General features: G+C 36.7%; 1 protein-coding gene across 10 annotated transcripts in view; it reads right to left on the bottom strand.

Annotated features, from left to right (window-relative positions):
* HUWE1 (HECT, UBA and WWE domain containing E3 ubiquitin protein ligase 1) overlaps positions 1–23353 on the bottom strand; it is a 149369-nt gene that overhangs the window by 90678 nt on the left and 35338 nt on the right. For all 10 annotated transcript variants that reach the window (XM_063083921.1, XM_063083931.1, XM_063083928.1 and 7 more), the window contains one exon: positions 21971–22123. In XM_063083921.1, coding sequence (XP_062939991.1) covers positions 21971–22123 — 153 coding nt within the window. The remainder of the gene's footprint in view (positions 1–21970; positions 22124–23353) is intronic.

The following is a 23353-nucleotide window of genomic DNA, read 5'->3' as shown; positions in this document are numbered from 1 at the left end:
CTTAATGCAAGATGGTCTACCTAAACATGATTTCTTCAATGAGATCAATTCCACTGTTCTGCGAAGATGCTCCTTGGAAGAACACAAGCAGCAAGTGCCAACCACTGCATTCCACAAACCTACAATCATGCTTGCTGACAGATCAGTCATGTCCCACCAGGCCTTGCTTGATGTTCTGCCTACTCACCTTCCTCACCGAGATGGAATCACATGCTTTTCAGTTCCTCTCTTATTGACATGAGCTGAATTGCAAAGTAGAAGATTCTGCTTTGTTTATTACTACGGTACATTGCCACCAAAGTCCAAAAAAATCAACTAGCCCTTGAGGTAATGGAGAGAATGCCTCAACTGGCTTCCAAATCCAAAACTCCAGCCACTTAATCTTACTTACTAACCAGACTGTATCTCCAACAGCCTTTGAAATATCAATCACTATAGCATTAAGAGAATTATATTTTTAAATTTAAATATTTCCCAGTCATCCCAGCTACAACCATGAATGTCAACTAATTGCTTCCACTCTTCCCTTAATTTTGTAGGTAACCTAGGTCTGGCATGGTTCAAGCACAAATGCCACTTAAATCTATTTCTTCATTATATTTTCGTCAACCTAGCGAGGGTCTCAATCACCTTGGATCTGGCCTAACATCCAACCTGAGTGTTTCCTCTTTGTGAAATGCTGTTATGTCACCACCTCCCAATTAAGTCTTAAAAAACCCAAAATAAACAGTGTAAATCACTGAAGCTGTCAGTCATAAAGGTCTATATTACAGAATGCTATTTCTAAACCTGAAAAATAAAAAAAATTAAAAAAAACACAATCTGTCTACCCCTTGAGAAATAAGCTTTCTCAAACTACAATTGACTGACTGGCAGCTTTTCTCAATACAAGCAACAAATATGAAGCACAGAACACAGAAAATGGTGAGTGATTATTTTATTAACTCTCCAAAGAATGGTACATTACTAGTACCACCCTAGAAGCACAGAAGTCGTTTGTTACATATAATGGATACCTTATGGCACTGCTCTAGTGGAAACCTGGATGAGAAAGGCTGCCTGGAGAAAGACCTGACTACTACTCCCAGTTGGTTAAAAATGGACTGTTCTAGGGCCGGCCTGTGGCTCACTAGGGAGTGTGTGGTTCTGATAACAACACCAAGGCCACGGGCTCAGATCCGTATATAGGGATGGCCGGTTTGCTCACTTGGGAGAGTGTGGTGCTCACAACACCAAGTCAAGGGTTAAGATCCCCTTACTGGTCATCTTTTTTTTTAAAAAAAAAAAAAAAAAAAAAGGACTGTTCTACTGGGAGTGATATCAGCAAAAATGGCAGAGTAGGAAACTCCAAAAGTCCATTCCTTCACAAAAGCAATTAATAAACTAGCAAAAACTGTCAGAATCAACTTTATCAGAATTCTGGAAACTAACCAAAAGTTTACAGCAACCAGGCAAATGCTTAATAAAGGAATAACATCACCACTGAATCTCAATGAGAGAGCTTTGTGGCGTTTAACTTATCCTGACTATCCCACACTCCCTAACTCAGCAGTGGCCTTGAAGACAACACCCCAGAATCTTGGAGTGAGCAGAACAGACATCCTCAAATAATTGTGGTTGTCTGTTTTGGCCTGTCTGGTGGCCCCTTGAAGGACCAGCTCAAAGGGCTTTCCAATATTTTGCCTAATGTGGAACTCTCAAAGGAGTGGGGGGAAATTGGGCACATGTTAAACACATTTCATTGTAAATGAATTAGTACCAGCCTCCTGGGGCAAGGCACACAGTTCTGGCAAATAACAGACAAACTGAAAAGCTTGGGAGAAAAGGCTGGGGTATGAGATCCTTTAAGAATTAATGGTTTTGAAAAACTCTACACATTACTGAGAACTTAAAAGCCACAAGTATGCCCAAGGCTGGCACATTCTTGGAAAAAACCTGAGAAAGTCCTAAGCTCCCACCTCTGACTCATATTCAGGCTCTGCAAAAGGAAGAAGCAAAGGCTAGGGCAGAGCTGTAAACAACTGTACACCCAATATACACACTGAACCCATCTAGAAAGACTGATTTTTTTATTTTTTATGGTTCCAGGCATTTAAAAAAAGAATTTTTAAAAATGGAGAAAAACTAAGAGAGCTAGCAGACAACATTAAGCACACAAATATCTGAATCATGGGTGTACCAGAAGGTAAGGAGAAAGGATAAGGCACTGAAAACCTATTCAATGAAATAATAGTAGAAAACTTCCCAGGGAAAGTAGGGACATGGACCTTCAGATCAAGGAGACTCAAAGATCCCCGAACAGATTCAATCCAAAAAGGTCCTCTGAGACACATTATAGTCAAACTGACAAAACTCAAAGAGAAAATTTTAAAACAGCAGGAGAAAACTGTTAAGTCACCTATAAGAGAGAGTCCCTATCAGACTAAGAGCAGACTTCTCAACACTAACTCAACAATCCAGAAGAGACTGGGATGACATATACAAAATACCAAAAGAAAAAAATCCTCCCAGCCAAGAACAGTATACCCAGCAAGGCTATCCTTCAAAAATGAGGAAGAAATAGTGTATTTCTGTGGGAGTCCACCACCATACCACCGGCCCTACAAGAAATCCTCAAGGGAGTCCCCCATCTGAAATCTAAAAAAACAATAATCACTACCATGAATCTACAAAAAAGAACAAAACCCACTGGCAGGACAAAAATGCAAGCAAGAAAGAAGCTACATCGTACAACCTCAAAAAAACCAATGAACAGGGGAGGAGAAGGCGGTAAGGGAAGAATTGGTAAAGGACTACTAGAAACGATTACATTGTATAATGTTGAATATACTAATTATCCTGATTTGAGCATCACATGCACAGTTACTGATATTCAATTCTATACCCCCCAGATATATACAATCAACTATGTTTCAATAAAAGAATAATAAAATAAAAGACCAAGACCAAAACCAAAACTAAAAACATGGAAGAAAAATAATAAAAGGGGAAGGAACAAAAGATATTTAACCCCCCCAAAAAAGGCCAGGAATAAGATAATATCTTTCAGTAATAACCCTAAATATAAATGGATTAAACTCCTCACTCAAAATACACAGAATGACTGGATTAAAAAGTCAGACCCAACTATATGCTGTCTAAAAAAGACTCACTTCACCTGTAGACATACACAGATGAACAGTGAGAAGATGGAAAAAGATATACCACACAAATGGAAACCAAAACAAGCAGGAGCTGCTATCCTATTGGATAAAATAAACTTTAAACCATAAACCACAAAAAGAGACAAAGAAGGCCACTATACAATGAGAAAGGGATCTATCCAGCAAGAAGACATAACAAGTATCAACATATATGCACCCAACACTGGAGCACCCAGATATTAGCAAACACTATTAGACCTAAAGAAAGGGATAGACCTCAATAAGATAACAGAGCTGAACACCCCTCTCAACATTGTACAGACCATCTAGGCAACAAATCAACTGAGAAATACAGGATTTAAACTACACTTTAGATCAATTGGATCTGGCAGATATCTACAGCACATTTCATCCAATAACTACAGACTACATATTCTTCTCATCAGCACACAGAACATTCTCCAGGACAGACCACGTTAGGTCACAAATCAAGTCTTGACAAATTTTAAAAAACTGAAATCATTTCCAGTATCTTTTCAGACCACAACAGATTAAAACTAGAAATCAAGAACAAGTGAAACTCTAGAAACTATACAAACACATGGAAATTAAACAACTTCCTTCTAAACAACCAGTGAGTCCAAGAAGAAATTAAACAAATCAAAATATTTCTTGAAACTGATGAAAATGAAGACACATCACACCAAAACCTGAAGGATACTGCAAAAGCCGTACTAAGAGGGAAGTTTATTACAAGAAACACTTAAATCAAAAGAACAGAAAGATTTCAAATAAACAACCTAACACTACAACTCAAAGAACCAGAAAATCAAGAACAATCCAATCCCCAAATCAGTAGATGGAAAGAAATAATTAAGATCAGAGCAGAACTAAATGAAATAGAGACCCCCCAAAATGATACAACAGGTCAATGAAACCAAAAGTTGATTTTTGATAAGATAAACAAAATAGACAAGCTATCTGCTAGGCTAACTAAAAAAAGAAGAGAGAAGACCCAAATAACAAAAATCTGAAATGAAAAAGGAGACATTACAACCAATACAACAGAAATACAAAAAGCATCATTAGAGACTATTATAAAAACTATACACCAACAAATTTGAAAACCTGGAGGAAATGAATAAATTTTTGGACACAAACTACCAGGACTGAACAAAGAAGAAATATAAAACCAGAAGAGACCAATAACAAGCAACAAGATTGAAGCATCAATCAGCAGTTTCCCAACAAAGAAAAGCCCAGGACCAGATTGCTTTACAACTGAATTCTACCAGAACTTTAAAGAGGAATTCTCTTCAAACCAAGCCAAAAAAATGAAACAGAGACCACTGTTTTATTGTCCCATGACAATTAAAAAAAAATCAGAAATCTTTAACAGAAAGAAACCTGGAAAATTCACAAATGCATGGTATTTAAACAACACACTCTTAACACCAATGGATCAAAGATGAAATCACAAGGGAAACCAGAAAATTCCTTGAGATGAATGAAAATGAAAGCATGACATACCAAAACTTACAGGGTATAATGAACGCAGAGTATTTCCTCTAAATACTGCTTTCAGTGTATCCCGTAAGTATAAACATTTACAGTAAAAATGAAAGATCTCAAATCAGTAACCTAACCTTTTACCTTAAGGGACTAGATAGCCAATAAAATCCAAATCAAGCGGAAGAAAGAAAATAGTAAAGAACAGAGAAGAGACAAATGAAATAGAAAACAGAAAAACAATAGAATCAACTAAACCAAAAGTCGGTTCTTTGAAAAGATCAAACAAAAATAGACAAACCTTCAGCTACACTGACCAAGAAAAGAAAGACATACGTTCTTGCTTTTGCTTGCTCTTTCTTTATAAATATACATATAGATAGGAGGAACCAGTGAAGAGGGAACAATTTAAGGCAAGGGACTATAATGTTCATGTTTAATGACTTAAGGAACAAGTTAATGGATTTCTCTGATCTTTACCTCAAAACTCAGACTATGTTTAAAATTGAATATATGATGCCTGTGGCAACTTTCTAAGAATTAGATGAGAGAAGAATGTTTAAAGTATAATGTCCAACACTCATTAAGAACTTAATAAAAAGCACTTGTTGATAAATACAGCAAAATAACCGTGCATTAAAGATATTCACTGTGGCATTATTTACAATAGAAAAATAATGCAAATCACTTAAATAATATGAAAAATTTGAAGTAAATCGAGATATACATAGATGATATAATTTGACAATAATCAAAATATTCACATACAGAAGATATAAAATCATATTATAATGGAATTATTATATTTCTTCTTTCATGGTGTTAGCCTTATTCCTGAAAAGACCATGCAGTTATACTTTCTTTCAATGCTTTTATACATAGCTTCATGTTTTTAACATCCAACTTTTTAATAGTTCTTAATTTTACTTTGATGAGATAGGATCTACCTTAATTGCTCACTGAATAGTCAGCCAGTCATTACAATGCCACTTACTAAATAATCCATCCTTTTTCTGCTAATCTGAGATGCCATCTTTACCATAAATTCAATTCTTACATGTTGGCTCTGTTTCTAGAACCTATTGATTGGTCAATTCCACTCTTACTACCATACTATTTTAGTTACTATAGCTGTATAAATTGGAGTAAGTACTTCCTCATTACATTTCAAAACTTTTCTTGGCTATTTCCAGGACTTCCAGTGAGGACACATGGAATTTGCTAAAAACCCTAAGTAAAACCAAAGATCTGAATTTGCAAGGCAGAATAACCTTGAAAGGCTGTACGTCTGCACATTATTTTTTTTGTTTCTTCTCTGTTGTCCCAACTAATCGTTTTAGAATACTTCTATTACTGTCACCACAAAATCTTTCTTGCCAACTTTTACGATCTAATAAAATCAAGCACCTTTAACTAGAAAGTTGTGGTAAGCTGGGATCTTTGAAAACCACACCAACTCAAACTTGATTCATAAAAGTCTATGATGTTGTTACATTTATGGGATTGTACCATTAAAGTAGATATAAAGAAATGCTTCTTACAAAATTATGTTAATATGGGAAAACACTGATGTTAGTACATTAAGTAAATAAAGCAGGATATAAAATCATATATACCCTATGAGCCGAGCTATGCAAAAATATGCATAAAATGAAGACCAAGAAAATGTACTAAAAAAGTAAGAACACATGATTATAATAAATTTTGTTCTGTACATTTCCAAAATTTTAAAATGCAGAGCACATATTTTTACTAGGAAGAAAAGTTTGTTCTGCCCTCAAGATAAATCTATGAAATGTTTAAGATCCTAGGGTACTTTTTAATCAGTATTATTTAGAATAACACTAGTTCTTTGCCATTTCTATTATTACGCATCTATATCCTGCTTCCTCAACAACTAAGTGAGCTTGTTAAAGAAAAGAACATGTTTTACACTATATCCAGAACAGGGCTGGCCATACACTTCTTGGAAGATCTGGGTGATGATTCAGGAGGCAGCTCACAGGCTGACACCCAGGTATGGAACCAGTACCATGCTTAAGACAGAAATGGCAGACATCATATTTCACACTTTATTGGGGTAAGAGCTGATAGGCTTCATCCAAAAATAACAACATATAACTTCTGAGCCTCCTTGTACTCACCTATAGTGTTACTATATGATCCTGGCACTTTTAAGTAGACACCCAGTGAATATGGAATTTGCTGATGAATAAGTATTCAGGCACCAAGAAAAAGGCATGAAGCTCTTTGAGATGGAATTATGAGAATCTGGTAAGATTTTGTAACTTTACCCAATAGGATAAACTAGACCAATGGTTCTTCCCGAACCAGCAGCATTAGTATTACCTGGGAACTTGTTAGCAATTCAAAGACCCACTACAGGCCTACAGAACCAGAAACACAGGGGTGGGATAGGGAAGAGGAGGAAGACCAATCTATGTTTCAATAAAATGATTCTGATGTGTGCTCAGCTTTAAGAACCAGTGTACTACACCTTCACAAAAGCTAGCAGTATGGCTCTTTAATTGATCCAACAAGTTTTCCTGAAGAACTTTTTTTAAATTTGTAGTTCACTAACCACTGTTTATATTCACAACTAGCACACAGTACCGAGTAACTGAGTCATTAACAAACTACCATGAGAAAAGATATCACATAAAAAGTCAACATTTTTCTTAAAAACCAAAACATGATATTCAATCTTTTTTCTAAAAGCATTGACTGAACCATTTTTGAAAACATCATGCATAAAAACACAACAAAGACAACATACATAAAAGTGACACAGTGGAAGACTACTCAGCTATAAAAAAAAATGAAATCCTGTCATTTGTGGCAACGTGGATAAGCCTGGAAGATGTTATGTTAAGTGAAACAAGTTAGGCAGAGAAAGATGAATAGCACATGTTCTCACACTCATATGTGGGAGCTAAAAAAAAATAAGGTGAGCTGATAGAAGTAGAAAGGAGAACTATGGTTACCAGAAGATGAGGAGGAGAGGGGAGTAGAAGAGGAGGAGGGATAGGGAAATGTTGGTTAATGGACACAAAATTATAGCTAGATAGGAAAAATAAGTTCTCGTAGTCTACAGTAGTGCTAGGCACCTATAATTAACAATAATTTATTGTATGTTCTCAAATGTTCTCATCACAAATGATAAATTTTTGCAATGATGAATAAGCTAATTACCATGATTTGATCATGACACATTGCATACATGTAGTGAAATGTAACTCTGTACACCATAAATATATACAATCAATACGTGTCAATTAAAAAATAAATTTAAAAAAATTTAGGAAAAAAACACACTTAGATGACAAAGGACTAATATCTCCAATATGGTTTTCATAGTGGAAAAAACTAACCCAATAGAAAAACAGACCACAAGACATGAACATATAGTTTGCAAGAGCAAATCCTAATGGCCAAATATGAAAAGATGCTCCAACTCACTACTGATCAGGAAAGTGCCAATTAAAGTAACGTTGAGATTTCTGTAACCGTATCATACAGACTGTCATATCATATCTATCACATCATATTAAAAAAGAATGTAACTAAGGGCATATGTACAAGATTGCTTAATGCTGCACTGTTCCTAACAGAAAAAAAAAAAAATCAATTCACCACTAGGAAAATAGCTGAATCAATACAGTACATCCAAACTGTGGAATGTTATGTAGCCATTAAAAGAATTATAGCTATACAGGTGACTTAAAAGTGAGTTTTTAAAACAATGTATCAAATAATTGCTTGCAGTTTATGTGCTGATAACCCTCTATCAATGACAACTCCCATTTATTAAGTTCTTCTGACACTACTGGCATTAACCCTAGGAGTTTCATTTATGACCTTACTTAATTTAATACTGGAAACTATGAGGTAGATATCATAAACCCCAATTTACAAATATAGAATATGAGATTAATTTGACTTAACAGAAGTAGATCTGGTTTCTAAACCCAGGTTCTTAACTACATGCAAGTGAATGTATGTTTGTTGCACAGCAAGCTGCCTGAAAAAATGAAGAGAAGTGAACCAAGATTTCTATGAAGATCACTGTTATAAGAACTAGAGTAACACACTGAAAGGAAAATGTAGGGGAAAGAAGCCACATCAACAAGTTACATTTTTAGAAAAAACTTCACATTTTAGAGAAACAAGAAGTTTTAAATTTTAATGAGGAGTATTAGTAATGGCAGCTGTTATTACTAAACACCTAGCATATTATCTCTAAGCCTAAAACACCTGTAAAATTCTTTTATGGTAACAGCATAGCAAAATATCAAGCACATAAATATATTATTAAGGCAGCAGTGTACTGCACCCATCAAGATTTGAATTTGTCCAAAACCAGAAATCAACCTTCAATCTACACTATCTATGTTAGCCCATTTCAGAACAAAGAGCAGCACACCTTTCAAAGGTAAAGAGTCCAAAATGCACAGGAACAAAACAGCAATCATTTAAGCAATCCTTCAAGCAATTCCTCCTGGTGGTAAAATGATCCAAGAAAAGAAAAGAATCTGATAATCTACCCACCGCCCCCTGCCAACACCCCCCCACAAAATCCTGGTACTTTGCACGTGTGCCATTTAAAAGTATGGTCTGCATCTTAACCTTTACTTTCTAATTTTTCAGAACATTTAACAGAAGTATGAAATATTAGTGTGTGATAATCATTCTAAAAGTAGGGTGACAAGATGTGAATTCTGGTAGGTGCTATTGTGGCTCTCTATATACAAAGCACCAAATTAACTGTAGAGTGCTCTTCTTCCATCCCTAAATGTAAAACTTATTCTGAAATTTCAAAACCATCATAAAAATGGTGCAACCCTTGTAAAGGATATAGCCTGATTAAGCAAATAAATCAGGTTTCAAATTGCAGTTCACCAATTACTAATCATGGGGATTATAAGCAAATTGCTTCGCCTTACTAAATTTCACACTCATTTGTAAAAATGGGGATAACAATTTCTACTCTCACAGAGTTAAGAAAATTACATATAATAGGTATGAAATTAGGTTAACAGTTAACTTAAATATACAACATACAAACAATGGAGTACTGTGGTCACTAAAAACACATTTATAAACAACCATTACCAATTCTCACATTTAATTACAAAATACGTAATACACTGTACCTATAAGATGTTCAAAGTAGAGTTAAAGTGAAACTCACACTTCTTCTCCCCAATTTCAATTATCTTTTTCTAAGCTTACAATTAAGTATGTAACCTTCTGGACTTTATAGTTTTACTTTTGGACTTTTAAAAAAACCATAAATGGGGCTCTTTAGCTTTTTTTACTTAGACATCTTTTCAGCTAAGCTATCTTTCAGTGTCATACATAGGTTTATGGCATGTTAAAAAGGATGTTTCTTTTTTATGTATATATTTTAAAGAATTTACTATACATACGTGTGGGGTACAACGATGATTTTCAATAATTGTGTACAATGTGTGATGGTTAGATCAGGATAATTAGCTTATTCAGCATTACAATACACAATCATTCTTTGTGTCTGTTAATCAATTCCTCATTAGCCATCCTCCATCTTCTCCTCCCCTCCTCTTTTCCACTTCTAGTAACCAGAGTTCTTTTCTCTCTTTCTAAAAGTTCAACATAGTACTGTGAATGTTGTTTCTTTCTTTCTCTCTCTTGCTATTGTTTCTTTATTTATGGATTCAGCTCCTGGTTATGAGTGAGAACATGTGGTATTTCTCCTTCTGTACCTGGGCTTTTTCTCTTAGGATAATTTTCTCCAGGCTCATCCATGTGGCTGCAAATGGTAGAATTTCATTCTTTTTTATGGCTGAGTAGTATTCCATTATGTATATATACCACAATTTCCTTATCCAGTCATCCATCAATGGACATTTAAGTTGGTTTCATTGTCTGGCTATTTTAAGAAGAGCTGCAATAAACATGGGAGTGCAGGAATCCCTTCAACATGATGATTTCCAATCCACTGGTTATATCCCCAGTACTGGGATTGCTGGATCATATGGTAGTTCTACCTGTAGTTGTCTGAAGAACCTCCATACTGTTCTCCATAATGGCTCTACTAATTTACAGTCCCAGCCACAATGCAGAAGGGTTCCTCTTTCTTCCACAGCCTAATCAGCATTTGTTATTCTCTGTCTTTTTTATAATAGCCAGTCTGACTGGGGTGAGGTGATATCTCAAAGTGGTTTTCATTTGCATGTCTTCCTTTGAGAAACATCTATTCAGATACTTTGCCCATTTTTTAATTGGATTATTTGTTACTTTGCCGTAAAGTTGTTTGAGCTCTTTGTATATTCTGGATATTAATCACTAGTCAGATGTGCAGTCTGAAAATATTTTCTCCCATTCTGTAGGTCATCTTTTCACACTGTTGATTGTTTCCTTTCCTGTGCAGAAGCTTTTTAGTTTGATATAGTTCCATTTATTTTTTCTTTTGTTGTCTGTACTTTTGGGGTCTTGTTCATAAAGTCTTTGCCCAGTCCTAAATCCTGGAGTGTTTCCCCTATGTTTTCTTCAAGGAGTTTTAAAGTTTCAAGTCTTATATTTAGAGGAACAGATGAAGTTTCATTCTTCTACATATGGATATCCAGTTTTCCAAGCACCATTTATTAAAAAGGCAGTCTTTTCCCCAGTGTATGTTCTTGGTGCCTTTGTCGAAGATCAGTTGGTTATAAATACGTGGACTGATTTCTGGGTTCTCTATTCTGTTCCATTGGTCCATGTGTCTGTTTTTATGCCAGGACCATGCTGTTTTTGTTAGTATAGATTTGTAATACACTTTGAAGTCAGGAAGTGCAATGCCTCTGGCTTTACGTTTTTTGCCCAGGATTGCTTTGGCTATTCAGGGTCTTTCCCTGTTCCATATGAATATTAAGACTGCTTTTTCTATTTCTGTGAAGACTATGATTGTATTTTGATGGGGATCACATTGAATCTGAGTAGATGGCTTTGGGTAGTACGGACATTTTTATTATACTGATTTTTCTAATCCACGAACAAGGAATGTTTTTTCATCTTTTGGTGTCTTCTTTAATTTCTTTCAGTAGTGATTTGTAGTTCTCATTGCAGACATCTTTCACCTCCTTGGTTAGATTTATTCTTAGGGTTATTTTTTTGGTGACTACTGTAAATGGGCTTGCTTTCTTGATCTCTTTTTCTTCTAGCTTGTTGTTGGAGTATTAAAATGCTACTGATTTTTGTATACTGATTTTGTGTCCTGCCTCCTTACTGAATTCATTTATTACCTCTAAGAGTTTCTTGGTAGTCTCTCGGGTTTTCTATATATAGAATCATGTCATCTGTGAACAGAGACAATTTGATTTCATCTTTTCCTATTTGAATGCACTTTCTTTCTCTTGTCTAACTGCTCTGGCAAGGACTTTCAATACTACAATAAACAGGAGTGATGAGAGTGGGCATCCTTGTCTTGTTCCTGATCTTAAGGGTAAAACTTGCAGTTTTCCCCATTCAGGATGACTGGCAATGGGTTTATCATATATGGCTTTTTCTGCATTGAGATACCTTCTTTCTATACCTAATTTTTTGAGTCTTTACCATGAAGGACTGTTTAGTCAGATGCTTTTTCTGCATCTATTGAGAGGATCACATAGTTTTTGTTCTTGACTTTGTTGATGTGGTGCATTACATTTATCGACTTGAGTATGCTGAATAATCCTTGTATTCCTGGGAAGAATCCCACTTGATCATGGTGTATAATCTTTTTGATGTGCTGCTCTATTCTGTTCGCTAGTATTTTGTTGAGGATTTTAGCATCTAAGTTCATCAAGGATACTGGCCTGCAGTTTTCTTTTTTTGTGGTATCTTTGTCTGGTTTTGGTATCAGGTTGATGCTGGCTTCATAAAATGGGAGAATGGTTTCTGTTTCATTTTGTTGGAATAGTTTGGAAAGAATTGAGCAGTGAAGCCATCTGGTCCTGGGCTTTTCTTTGTTGAAAGATTACTGATTACTGCTTCAATCTTGTTGCTCGTTATTGGTCAGTTTTTCTATGTCTTCTTGGTTCAATCTTGGTAGTTTGTATGTGTCTAGGAATTTATCCTTGTTTATCTTATGAAAAAAACAACTTTTTGTTCCACTGACCTTTTGTATAGTATTTTTGGTCTCTATTTCATTTAGTTGTGCTATGATTTTAATTATTTCTTTCCTTCTAATTTTGGGATTGGCTTGTTCTTGTTTTCCTAGTTCTTTGAGGTGTAATGTTAGGTCGTTTATTTGAAGTCTTTCTATGCTCTTGATGTAAGTATTTATTGCAATAAACTTTCCTCTTGGTACTGTTTTTGCAGTATCCCATAGGTTTTAGTATGATTTGTTGTTGTTAAAGTTAATTTCAAGAAATTTTTTGATTTCCTATTTGATTTCTTCTTTAAAGCATGTCATTCAGGAGCATGTTGTTTAATTTCTGAGTATTTACGCGGTTTCCAAAGTTTCGTTTTTTATTGATTTCTAGTTTTAATCCATTGTGGTCTGAGAAGATGCATGAAACGACTTCCGTTTTTTAAAATTTGTTGATACTTGATTTGTGACCTAATATGTGATCCATCTTGGAGAATGTCCATGTGCTGAGGAGAAGAATGTATATTCTCTACTATTTGGATGAAATGTTCTATATATACCCACCAAATCGTCCTGGAGTTTAGTTTAAATCCTTTGTTTCCCTGTTGATTTGTTGCCTAGATGATCTGTCCAATGCTGAGAGGGTGATGTTCAGGTCCCCAACTATTACAGTATTGAGGCCTATCTCTCCCTTTAGTTGTAATGTTTGCTTTATAAATCGGCATGCACCAAAGTTGGGAGCATATATATGTGTTTTTGGTGGATAGATCCCTTTATCATTATATAATGGCCTTGCCTCTTTCTATAGTTTTTGGTTTAAAGTCTATTTTATCTGATATAAGAATAGCTACTCCTGCTCTTTTTTGGTTTACATTTGTGCTGTATATCTTTTTCAGTCCTTTCACTATTAATCTGTTAGTCTTTACAGGTGAAGTAGGTTTCTTGGAGGCAGCATATAGTTGGGTCTAGTTTTTTAATCCAGCCAGCCAGTCTATGTCTTTTGAGTGGGGAGTTCAGTCCATTAACATTTAGCATTGCTACTGAAAGATATTGTCTAATTCCTTTCATTTTAATTGCTTTTTGGTGGTTGTTTTAAGTATCTTTTGTTCTTCTCTTTCCCTGCTGTTCTTTGATTTTGGAGTTTGTTGTTTTTTTTCAAGGTGGTACAGTATAGTTTTTTTCCTCTTTCTAGTTTGCCTAACTGTTCTATCAGTGGGATTTGTTCTTCCCAGTGTATTCATGGTGGGTTTGTTTTTTTTTTATTCCAGGCACACAACTCCCTCAAGGGTTTCTTGTAGGTCTGGTCATGTGGTGCTGAATTCCTATACTTTTTGTTTATCTGAGAAATACACTATATCTCTTTCATATCTAAAGGACAGCCTTGCTGGGTATAATATTCTTGGCAGGCAGATTTTTCTTTTAGTGCTTTAAATATATCATCCCATTCTCTCCTGGCCTGTAGGTTTTCTGCTGAGAAGTCTGCTGTTATTCTGATGGGGACTCCCCTATAGTGACTTGATGTTTTTCTCTTGCTGTTTTTAGATTCTGTCTTTGTCACTGACTTTTGCCAGTTTTGCTACAATGTGTTTCAGAGTAGACCTTTTTGGATATAATCTGTTTGGGGATCTTTGAGCTTCTTGTATCTGGAAATCCATTTCTCTACCAATACAAGAGATGTTTTCTGCTATTATCTACTTGAATTGGTTTTCAATGTCTTTTTCTTCTCCTTCTGGAACCCCATGATTCAGATATTTGTATGTTTGAGGTTGTCTGATAGCTCTTGAAGATTTTCTTCATTCTTAACAATTTGTTTTGTTTTTTTGACTGCTGGGATCATTTTAAAAACACTGTCTTCAAGATCAGAAATTCTTTCTTCTGCTTGCTCTAGCCTGCTGCTAAAGCTCTCAAATGTTTTAATTTTGTTGAATGAGTCTTTCAGTTCCAAGAGTTCTACCACAACCTCTTTTTTTACAGCATTAATCTCTCTATAGAGTTCCTCCTTCATATCTTGGATTGTTTTTCTCATTTCCTTATGTTGTCTGTGTGACTCTTTGCATCTCACTGAGTTTCCTTAAGATTGTTGCTCAGAATTCTTTTTCAGACATTTCAAGGGTTTCTTGCAGATTGAGACCTTGTATTTGAGAATGATTGCATTCCTTTGGGGGTGGCATAGTCCCTTGTTTTATCATATTTCTAGTATCCCTACATTGATGTTTGGTCAGCTGGTGGGCAGTTGCTTCTTCAGTTACTCAAGTTTCTCTTGAAGAGAGAATCTTTCCTGTAGATTTATGTTGCCTGTTGGGTGTGATGTTTCAATTTTGATTCCAGATAGACTGTATAGTTCCAGAAGTTTCAGGAATACTCAGGTGTTCTAGCAAAATGGGTAGCGCTGACAAGTGTGGTGTGACAGAGAGAGTGAAAAGGGCCATGTGAAGTGGAGCTCCTGGTATTGTAGCTTAGTAGCACTGGGCTCCCATAGTGGGAGCTGTGAAGAGTGGAGCTCCAGAGGCTGTGGCCTGGTGGTGCAAGATTCCTGTTGCTTAACCACACAGGGCAGGACTTCAGAGGGTGCAGGTGGGCAGAGGTCATGTGGCAAAGTGCTCTTGTGGCAGCTGCCTGGTGGCTAAAGGCTTCTGTGATGAAGAACACGTGGGATGGGGTTCCCAAGGATGTTGCCAGGAGACACGAGGCTCTTATGGTGGAAGATACACATTGAGGAGCTGTCCAGCAGTTCAAGCCTCTTGGGGTGGGAGCCACAGTGGGCAAGGTTCTGGGAGCTGGTTCTGAGCCTCTGAGGCCTCTCACGGGGAAAGGTGCAAGGCGTGGGGCTCCCAGGGCTGGTGCTGGGCTGCTGAGGCCTTTCCTGTTGAGAGTCACAAGGGGTGGGGTTTCCAGGGCTGGTGCCAGGCTGCTGAGGCCTCTCCTTGGAGAGCCGGGGCTCTCAGGACTGGTGTGGAGGAGCTCAAGTCACTCCCAGTGGGAGCTGTGTGGGGTCGGGCTCCTAGGGCTGGTGTAGAGGTGCTCAAGTCTCTATTAGCAAGAGCTTCAAGGGGAGGGACTCCCAGCATTGGCGTAGAGTCTCTGAAGTCACTCCCAGTGAGCACTGTGAGGCAGGGCTCCTGGGGCCAGTGCTGAACTGTTGGTGCCTCAGCGAAAGCCACAAGGGGCAGGGCTTCCAGTACTACCGCCAGGGTGCTGAAACCTCTCCTTGTGAGAGCCACAGGGGGTGGGGCTCCTGGGGCTGGCATGGAGTAGCTCAAGTCACTCCTGGTAAGAGATATAAGGGATGGGGCTCCTGAGGTTGGTGTAGTCTATCAAGTCTCTCCCAGCAAGAGCCACAAAGGGTGGGGCTCCTGGTGCTATTGCCCGGTTGCTGAGGCCTCTCCTGGCAGGAGCCACAGGGGGCGGGACTCCCCGGGCTGACGTGGGGGAGCTCAAGTCACTCCTGACCAGAGTCATGAAGGAGGGGCCTCCTACGGCTGCTGCCAAGCCACTGAGGCCTTTCCCTATGGGAGCCACAAGGGGCAGGACACCCAGAACTGATGCCAAGCCCCTCTGACCTCTAGTGGTGAAATCCTCAAGGGGAGGGGGCTCCAGAGTTTCCTGCCCACCAGCGCCAGCCTCCTGTTATGGAAGCCACGTGGGGTGGGGCTCTGGAGGCTGAGGCAGGTGGTATGGCGCTCCCGTGTTGGGAGCTAAGGGCTGCCCAATGGCCATGGCTGGATCTGCCTGGCCTGCCGTTCCAGCAGCTGGGACTGCAGCTTTTAGGTGGTGTGGACCATGCAGCAGTGTGTGTTGGTCATTGCTCCCACAGGGGGAGATGGATCCCTGCCCTGGGGCCAGACAATGACGCTGGCAACTTCTGCTGTGGTAAGGTGAGCTGGGACAGAAGCAATCAGGGATTACTGCTGGGAAGTGCTCCAGCTGCACAGACTCTTCTTATCTCAAGGGAGAATTTCTCCTGCACTAATTTCTGCTGTACACTCTCTGCTCTGGATCTCTTCTGTGGGAGAGCTGCAAGCTGAGCACCTCTAGGCGGCCATCTTGACCCCACCTCAGGATGTTTCAAAATGTTTCCAAACAATGGTGCAATAAAGAACCTTTATTCATACATTTTGGTGCACATTTGAATACATTTATAACATAGTTTCCTTAAAATAGAACTGCTGGAAATAAAAATATATACTTAAAATAAAAAATGCTGCCAGAGAACGTTTCAAAAGGGTATTCATATACCAAGTCTTTACCTGTTTTCCACAACCTAATTAATACAAGATATCACTGCCAATCTAATAAACATGATCTCATTTTAATGGGCATTTCTTCTGATTATTCCTAGTGTAATCTTTTTTTAAAAGAAATAATGCATATTCCTTTGTCTGTTCCTATGCTTCTGCACATTTTTCTACTGAGTTGCTTCCATTTTTGATTCATAGGAGCTGTTTACATATTGTGAGTATTATTACTTTGTTGTATATCTTATCATACAGAAGTTTTAAATTTTCACAAAAATCAAATGTCAGTATTTTTAAAATGGATTCTAAGTCTCATGACTTTCTTAGGAAACTCTTCTTTTTCAAAAATATTAAAAGTTACCTGTATTTACCTCTAAATATGTTTTTAGGATTTATGTGAATAGTGTGAAGAAAGGATCTAAACTCATTTTTCCCTCAAATAGCATATTATCCCACTGTTTTGATCAAAAGCAACACAATGCTTACTATTTCATTCTGCAGATAACTTTGCCCATTCCTGTGATAATTACAAAACTTAGCTTTATGATAAAAACTTGGCTTTATGAAAAAAATCACTATGGCTTTATGATCTTTCATTATCTGATACAACAAATGACCCTGATTCTTTACCAGTGTTTTCTTAGATATTTGTGTGTATTTCTGCTTTCCGGTTGATGCTATCAACAGGTCTCCACTTAACCAATCTGACTGATTAACTGCATTCTCTATGTCTTCTTTACATGTTAAGTAATGCAGCATGATGCAGGTGTTTTTTTGTTACCAGCAGTTAACCGTATGTGTACTAAGTCAGGTGTGTTTGTCCCCAGACTCTTTAATGTCAGCTGTATGTAATTACGTAATTTTAAACAGGAAAGAGAATAGTTTATAAAAACTAAGTTGAACCAGACATTGCAATGACAAAATTTAAAAAGAGGGGAAAAAAAGAGCATGAAAAAACTAAGTTGAATATTTTGCAAAGACTAAAAGGCAATATACTAAAATAAAAATTGTGTCTAATTAAGGAGAAGAGATTCAGGGGTAGAGTATAAAAAAAACTTGGAATTCTGTAGTCATGTTCCTTTACTAGTGTTTCTACACTGTTGCTCCAGTTTAAAGAATTCACAGATCATAGTTGTAGTTTAACAGACGGTTTCTTACTCAAAGTCAAGTCCTTGGCCCTACATAAGAAAGACAGGTGAGGAAACCAACATTTGTGCTGTAGTTAATAAAAAATGGCACATCCCTTTTTAAACATTTCCTGCTTTAACAATATTTTTAAAATAACCTACCATCGGTCCTAATTTCATCAAAGAGAGCTTCTGCTATATTCAGTCTTCCCATGTGAAAAATAACTGTCTCTAGTTAGACCATCTTTTAAATCTGTACGTAAAGGTTTAGTGTTGTTCTAACAGATTAAATATCACTGGCTAGAGATTTATTTTCTTTTGCAGTAGTCCCCCTTTATCCACAGGGGACGTTCCAAGACCCCCAGTGGATGCCCGAAACCATGGATAGTACACAACCTTAACTACACTTTTCATATTCATGCATACCTATGATAAAGTTTAATGTATAAATTAGGCACAGTAAGAGATTAACAATAAAATAGAAAAATTATAATATTCTATAATAAAAGCTATGTGACTGCGGTCTCTCTTTCTCTCAAAATATTCTACTGTACTTTACCAGAGGTAAATATAAAATAATGGAGAGTGAAACCACGGATAAGGGGGGACACCAGTGTACTTATTTATATAACCATCTGTCCCATTACTGCCCAGTTGAATCCCCTTCTCCCTGCCTAAGGCAACACTTGATTTATGTCCTTAAGTTTTTGTTTTTCAGAAACTATGTTGCTTTGTGTGCACATATTTTTAAGTTTCAGAAATGATACTGAGCAATAAACACCATTGCTTTTTGCTTTTTTATTCACTCAGCATTATGTTTAAAAGGTATCTATGTATTATTTGGTCCACTGTTTCTCCTACATATTCCATTGTGTGCATGTGCCACATTTTACTTATTCAATCTACTAATGATGGATGCCTAGGTTGCCTCCAACTCCTCACTACCATAAACAACGATTCAATATTCTAACAGATATCACATTTATGGAATGATGTGATATCATCTTTGGGATATATATCCAAGAGTACCAATTTACACTCCTGTCAGCAATACGTAAGGGTTCCTATTTCCTCACGTACTGGCCAACATTTACCATTACAAAGTTTTAATTTTTGCTAATCTGATGTTTACAAAACCGCACCTTGTTTTGTTTTCATTTCTCTAATTACTAATGAGTTTGGCTATCTACTCACATGCCACATTTCCTGTTCTATAAATTGTCTATCTATATCCTTTGTCTGTTTATCCTTGTTGATTTGGAGGAGTTCCTTAAATATTCTATATTAACCATCCCTTATCAGTTTTAAAACATTGCTCAGCGTTTCTCAATCTATCATGGGTCTATTAATTATTGTGTTCAGGGCTAGCTGGTTAGTGTAGTCAGTTACAGCGCAGGTCAGGGGTTTGGATCCCCATACCGGCAAGCCACCAAAACAAACAAAAACCCCAAAACTTTTGTCTTTGAAAGTGCTGCTCAATTTTGTCCACAGACCAGCTGCTATTCCCCCAATTGTTTGTGTTACTGGTCCATGACAAAATGAGTTTGTACCAGAACATTACCCAACCTCATCAGTAAGTACACTATTTACTACAACTGACATTTTTCTCAATGTAGATAGTAGTGTGTTCATTTACATTCCAGTGTAAGTGCCTAACGTGCAGCCCCGAGCTATGGTGTTTTTCGTTGAAAAGGAAGTATTAGTTTTTTATTATAAAATTCAAATTTTTATATTTTGGTTTATGCTTTGAGGATTTTAAGAATTCCTTCCCCATCACTAGATAACAATATAACCCCCTACGCTATCTTCTCTTAAATTTATAATTTTACCCAACATGGCTTATTTTATAGACACTATACTTGTTCATACTGTAAATGGGGTCTTTTTTACCAATCATTTTCTAATTGGTTATTACTAATGCACGTAGGAGCTATTTGATTCTGTATATTGACCTTTTACTTGGCTACCTCACTGTACTTTTACTAGTTTTATGTGTGTGCTTGTGTGTGTGGCTGTCCAGTATGGGGATCCAAACCCCTGACCTTGGTGTTGTCAACTCCATGCTCTAACCAACTGAGCTAACTGGCCAGCCCTACTTTTACTAATTCTAATAATTCTATAGTCTCCCCAGGAAACCAAGAGATCCAACCCTATAACCTACAAATAATAACAAAATTTCTCTTTTAATATGTACTCATTTCTTTTCTCTTATGTTGGCTAGGATCTCCACTACATGTTTAAATGACAGAATTAACATCTGGCATTTTTGTTACTTTCTAATTCAATGGAAATACTTCACCTTCGCCATTATGACTACTGGTAGACAAACTCTAGCTTCCTCAGACTTACATTAGTATTTTATTAATTTGCTGAATTTTACCAAATGCTTTTGAAGCATCTATTGAGATATGGCTTCTTTTTCCTTTTAACTATTACTTGGGGATCCAATGTTGAACTGCCATGCATTTTTCAATTAACATAGGAAATGTGTATAGTATGTTAAGAAAACAGGCTGCATGCCTCTATATTCATATTTGCAAATGCAAAAAGAAAATATTCTCAAATTTTAAAGAAGGCCTCACCAAGATAAATTATAGATAGGTGACTGATATTCTCTCTATAACTCCCTGTATGTCCTAAAATTTTCACAATACATGTTACATTTACAATCATACAAAAATGATTTTTAACTAATCATGGCACCTAAAAATAGCCTGAGACTTGAGTTATATTATTTGTGAGGTAACTCTTTTTCTCCTTTATTGAAACAAAATTGATTATACATATTTGTGGGGTACAGAGTTGAATATTAATACCTGTGTACAATATGTGATGATCAAATCAGGATAATTAGTATATTCATCACTACAAAACATAATCATTTTCTGTGACCTTTTACCAATTGCTTGCTAAACTCCCCAACCCTTCCCCTTTTCCACCTCTAGTAACCACAGTTCTATTCTCTCCTTTTGGAAGTTCAATGTATTATTGTGACTGTTGTATCTTTCTTTCTTTATTACTTATTTAATTTTTAGCTCCCACTAATGAGTGAGGACATGTGGCATTTCTCTTTCTGTGCTGGGCTTATTTCATTTAATATAATTTTCTCCAAGTTCATCCATGTTGCTGCAAATAGAATTTCATTCTTTTTATGGCTGAGTAGTATTCCACTGTGTACGCATACCACATTCTCCTTATCTAGCTTTCTTGGAAGAAATAAAGGTAACTCTTAAATTAGCTTATAAAAAGCCAGCCTTAAGACTTTCCTTCCAAGAAAGCTTTCTAGCAATGGCTACCTCTCAAACCTAAGTATGTATTCAACTTGCCTCTAGGAGCACAGGACAATAGTTTGGTAGAGTTGAACTTTTATATAAGAGCTTTTGCCTTCGATTACAATCACTACCATCACAAACTAATTACTGATAACAGCAATAAGTACCCTACACTTTATTTTATTCTAAAACTACTCAGAGGTAGACATACTAAATTCCCAGATGAGAAAACTGTTGATCAGAGCTAATAAGCAGGGCCAGGACTTGAATCCAGATCTTTTTATTGCACTGTACTCCCTTCTCATGCTGAATCTGATTCTGAACTTTCCTTCCAGAAGAGGAGTCGCCATTTTTAACTAAAAGAGATTCTGCTTTGTGAGCAGAAATTCATGAAATCCTTCAAAATTACTTATTAATAACTGAGAATACTTAGGTTTTTGGGAACTTAGCTAAGTCAGCCTCAGTAGTTCTACTCAATTAGGTCATTAAAGTTAACATAAGGATTCTAATCCATTTTGACACTGCAAAAAACACCAGACAAAAGGAACCAGCTGCTCTAATTTTTGTGCCTTTCCACTCTCCACCCAAGACTTACCTCTGCCAAATGCTGTAGCCGGGTTAACAGTGGCGTTCTCTTGTCAGATCCAAGACGTGTGATATAGTTTGATCTTTTGCTAAATACATATAGAAGGTTAAGGACTGCCAGCACCACTTGCATATCAGAGGAAGCCAATAAAGTTGTCAAATGCTACAGGGACAAAAAAGGGCAAAGTTCAAGGTATTAGGCAGATGTGGCCTTGAAAATATAAAATGCCAATGTAATACTGTATTTGTCAACATTTACAAAGCTCTCAAGAAGTTTATTTACAATGATACAAAAAAGTTTTTAAATATTTGAGAACTTAACAACATGCAACTTTGTCCCCAAGGAGCTTATAATCTGGCAGCTAGCCAGAAAGTGCAATAAAAGTAAAAAACATAAACAGCAGTTCAAAATTGCACAGGTGTCCCCACAGGAAGGAAGAGATTACAAAAGAGACAAATGTGATATAATACATATGTGTGGAACTCAAGAACGTGAAGTCTCCAATGGGACTAAAAGTATTGTGAGAGAAAGATAATCTCATGCTCCACCTGTATCCTTTATGACAAACATAAAATTGTTATTAATTAAAATACAGGGTCCTTCATATAGAAGCTAAAGATATCAATGACAGCTGGTGGCAATTATGTACGATATAAATGTTACAGTATCCTGTATCTCATAAGTAACCTGAGAGTGACTATTTTGGTTTTTAAATACAATTAAAATTCACCAATATATTGAAGCACTTGTTCAGAATTAAAATCAGTATGTAATTTAGCTGGAAATGAACCAAGGCATTTCCAGTTGCCAATTATCCCAAAGGCCATGAACCTCCTTGGGCAGCATACCTATTTCATCTTCAACAGACTGCTGTCCGCCCCCCACTTAAATCTCTGTTTGCTAGGCTTTTAGTTCAGTTATTCCACTTATTTTCCTAAGCCATTTTTCTGATTCTGATTCTTTACTGAATATTTAGGAAAATTAACACACCTAAAACTAACAGGGTGCCTAATTAATGGTGAATGAAAGTCTAAAGTTGGGCCAGAGGAAAAGAATTTCTTCTTATAGTGATTTTTGACCAATTCAAAAGCTCACTGACTACTGCACCCACTTTACTCTTCAAGGACACAGAGGATGCTATGAATATATATTTTGTGGAGGGTGTGGGAGAATGGAAAAGAGATTGAAAAGATGCACACAAACTCAGAAAAATAGTAAGTACACTGATGTGTTAAGGGAATCAAACTATTTCTAATAGTTTAAAAGTAATTTGGGGGTGCTCTAATAAGCTGAGACGATGATGAATTTCTGCAAATTTCCCAAGAATACTTCAATACATGTATTGCATTTCTCATTCACTTCTTGAATCTTGAAAAGGCAGAGTGAAAGTGA

The sequence above is a fragment of the Cynocephalus volans genome, chromosome X (genome assembly GCF_027409185.1).
Source record: "Cynocephalus volans isolate mCynVol1 chromosome X, mCynVol1.pri, whole genome shotgun sequence".
Lineage (NCBI taxonomy): Eukaryota > Metazoa > Chordata > Mammalia > Dermoptera > Cynocephalidae > Cynocephalus > Cynocephalus volans.
Note: the sequence above shows the minus strand (reverse complement) of the source record. Positions and strands in the feature narration are given on the sequence as shown.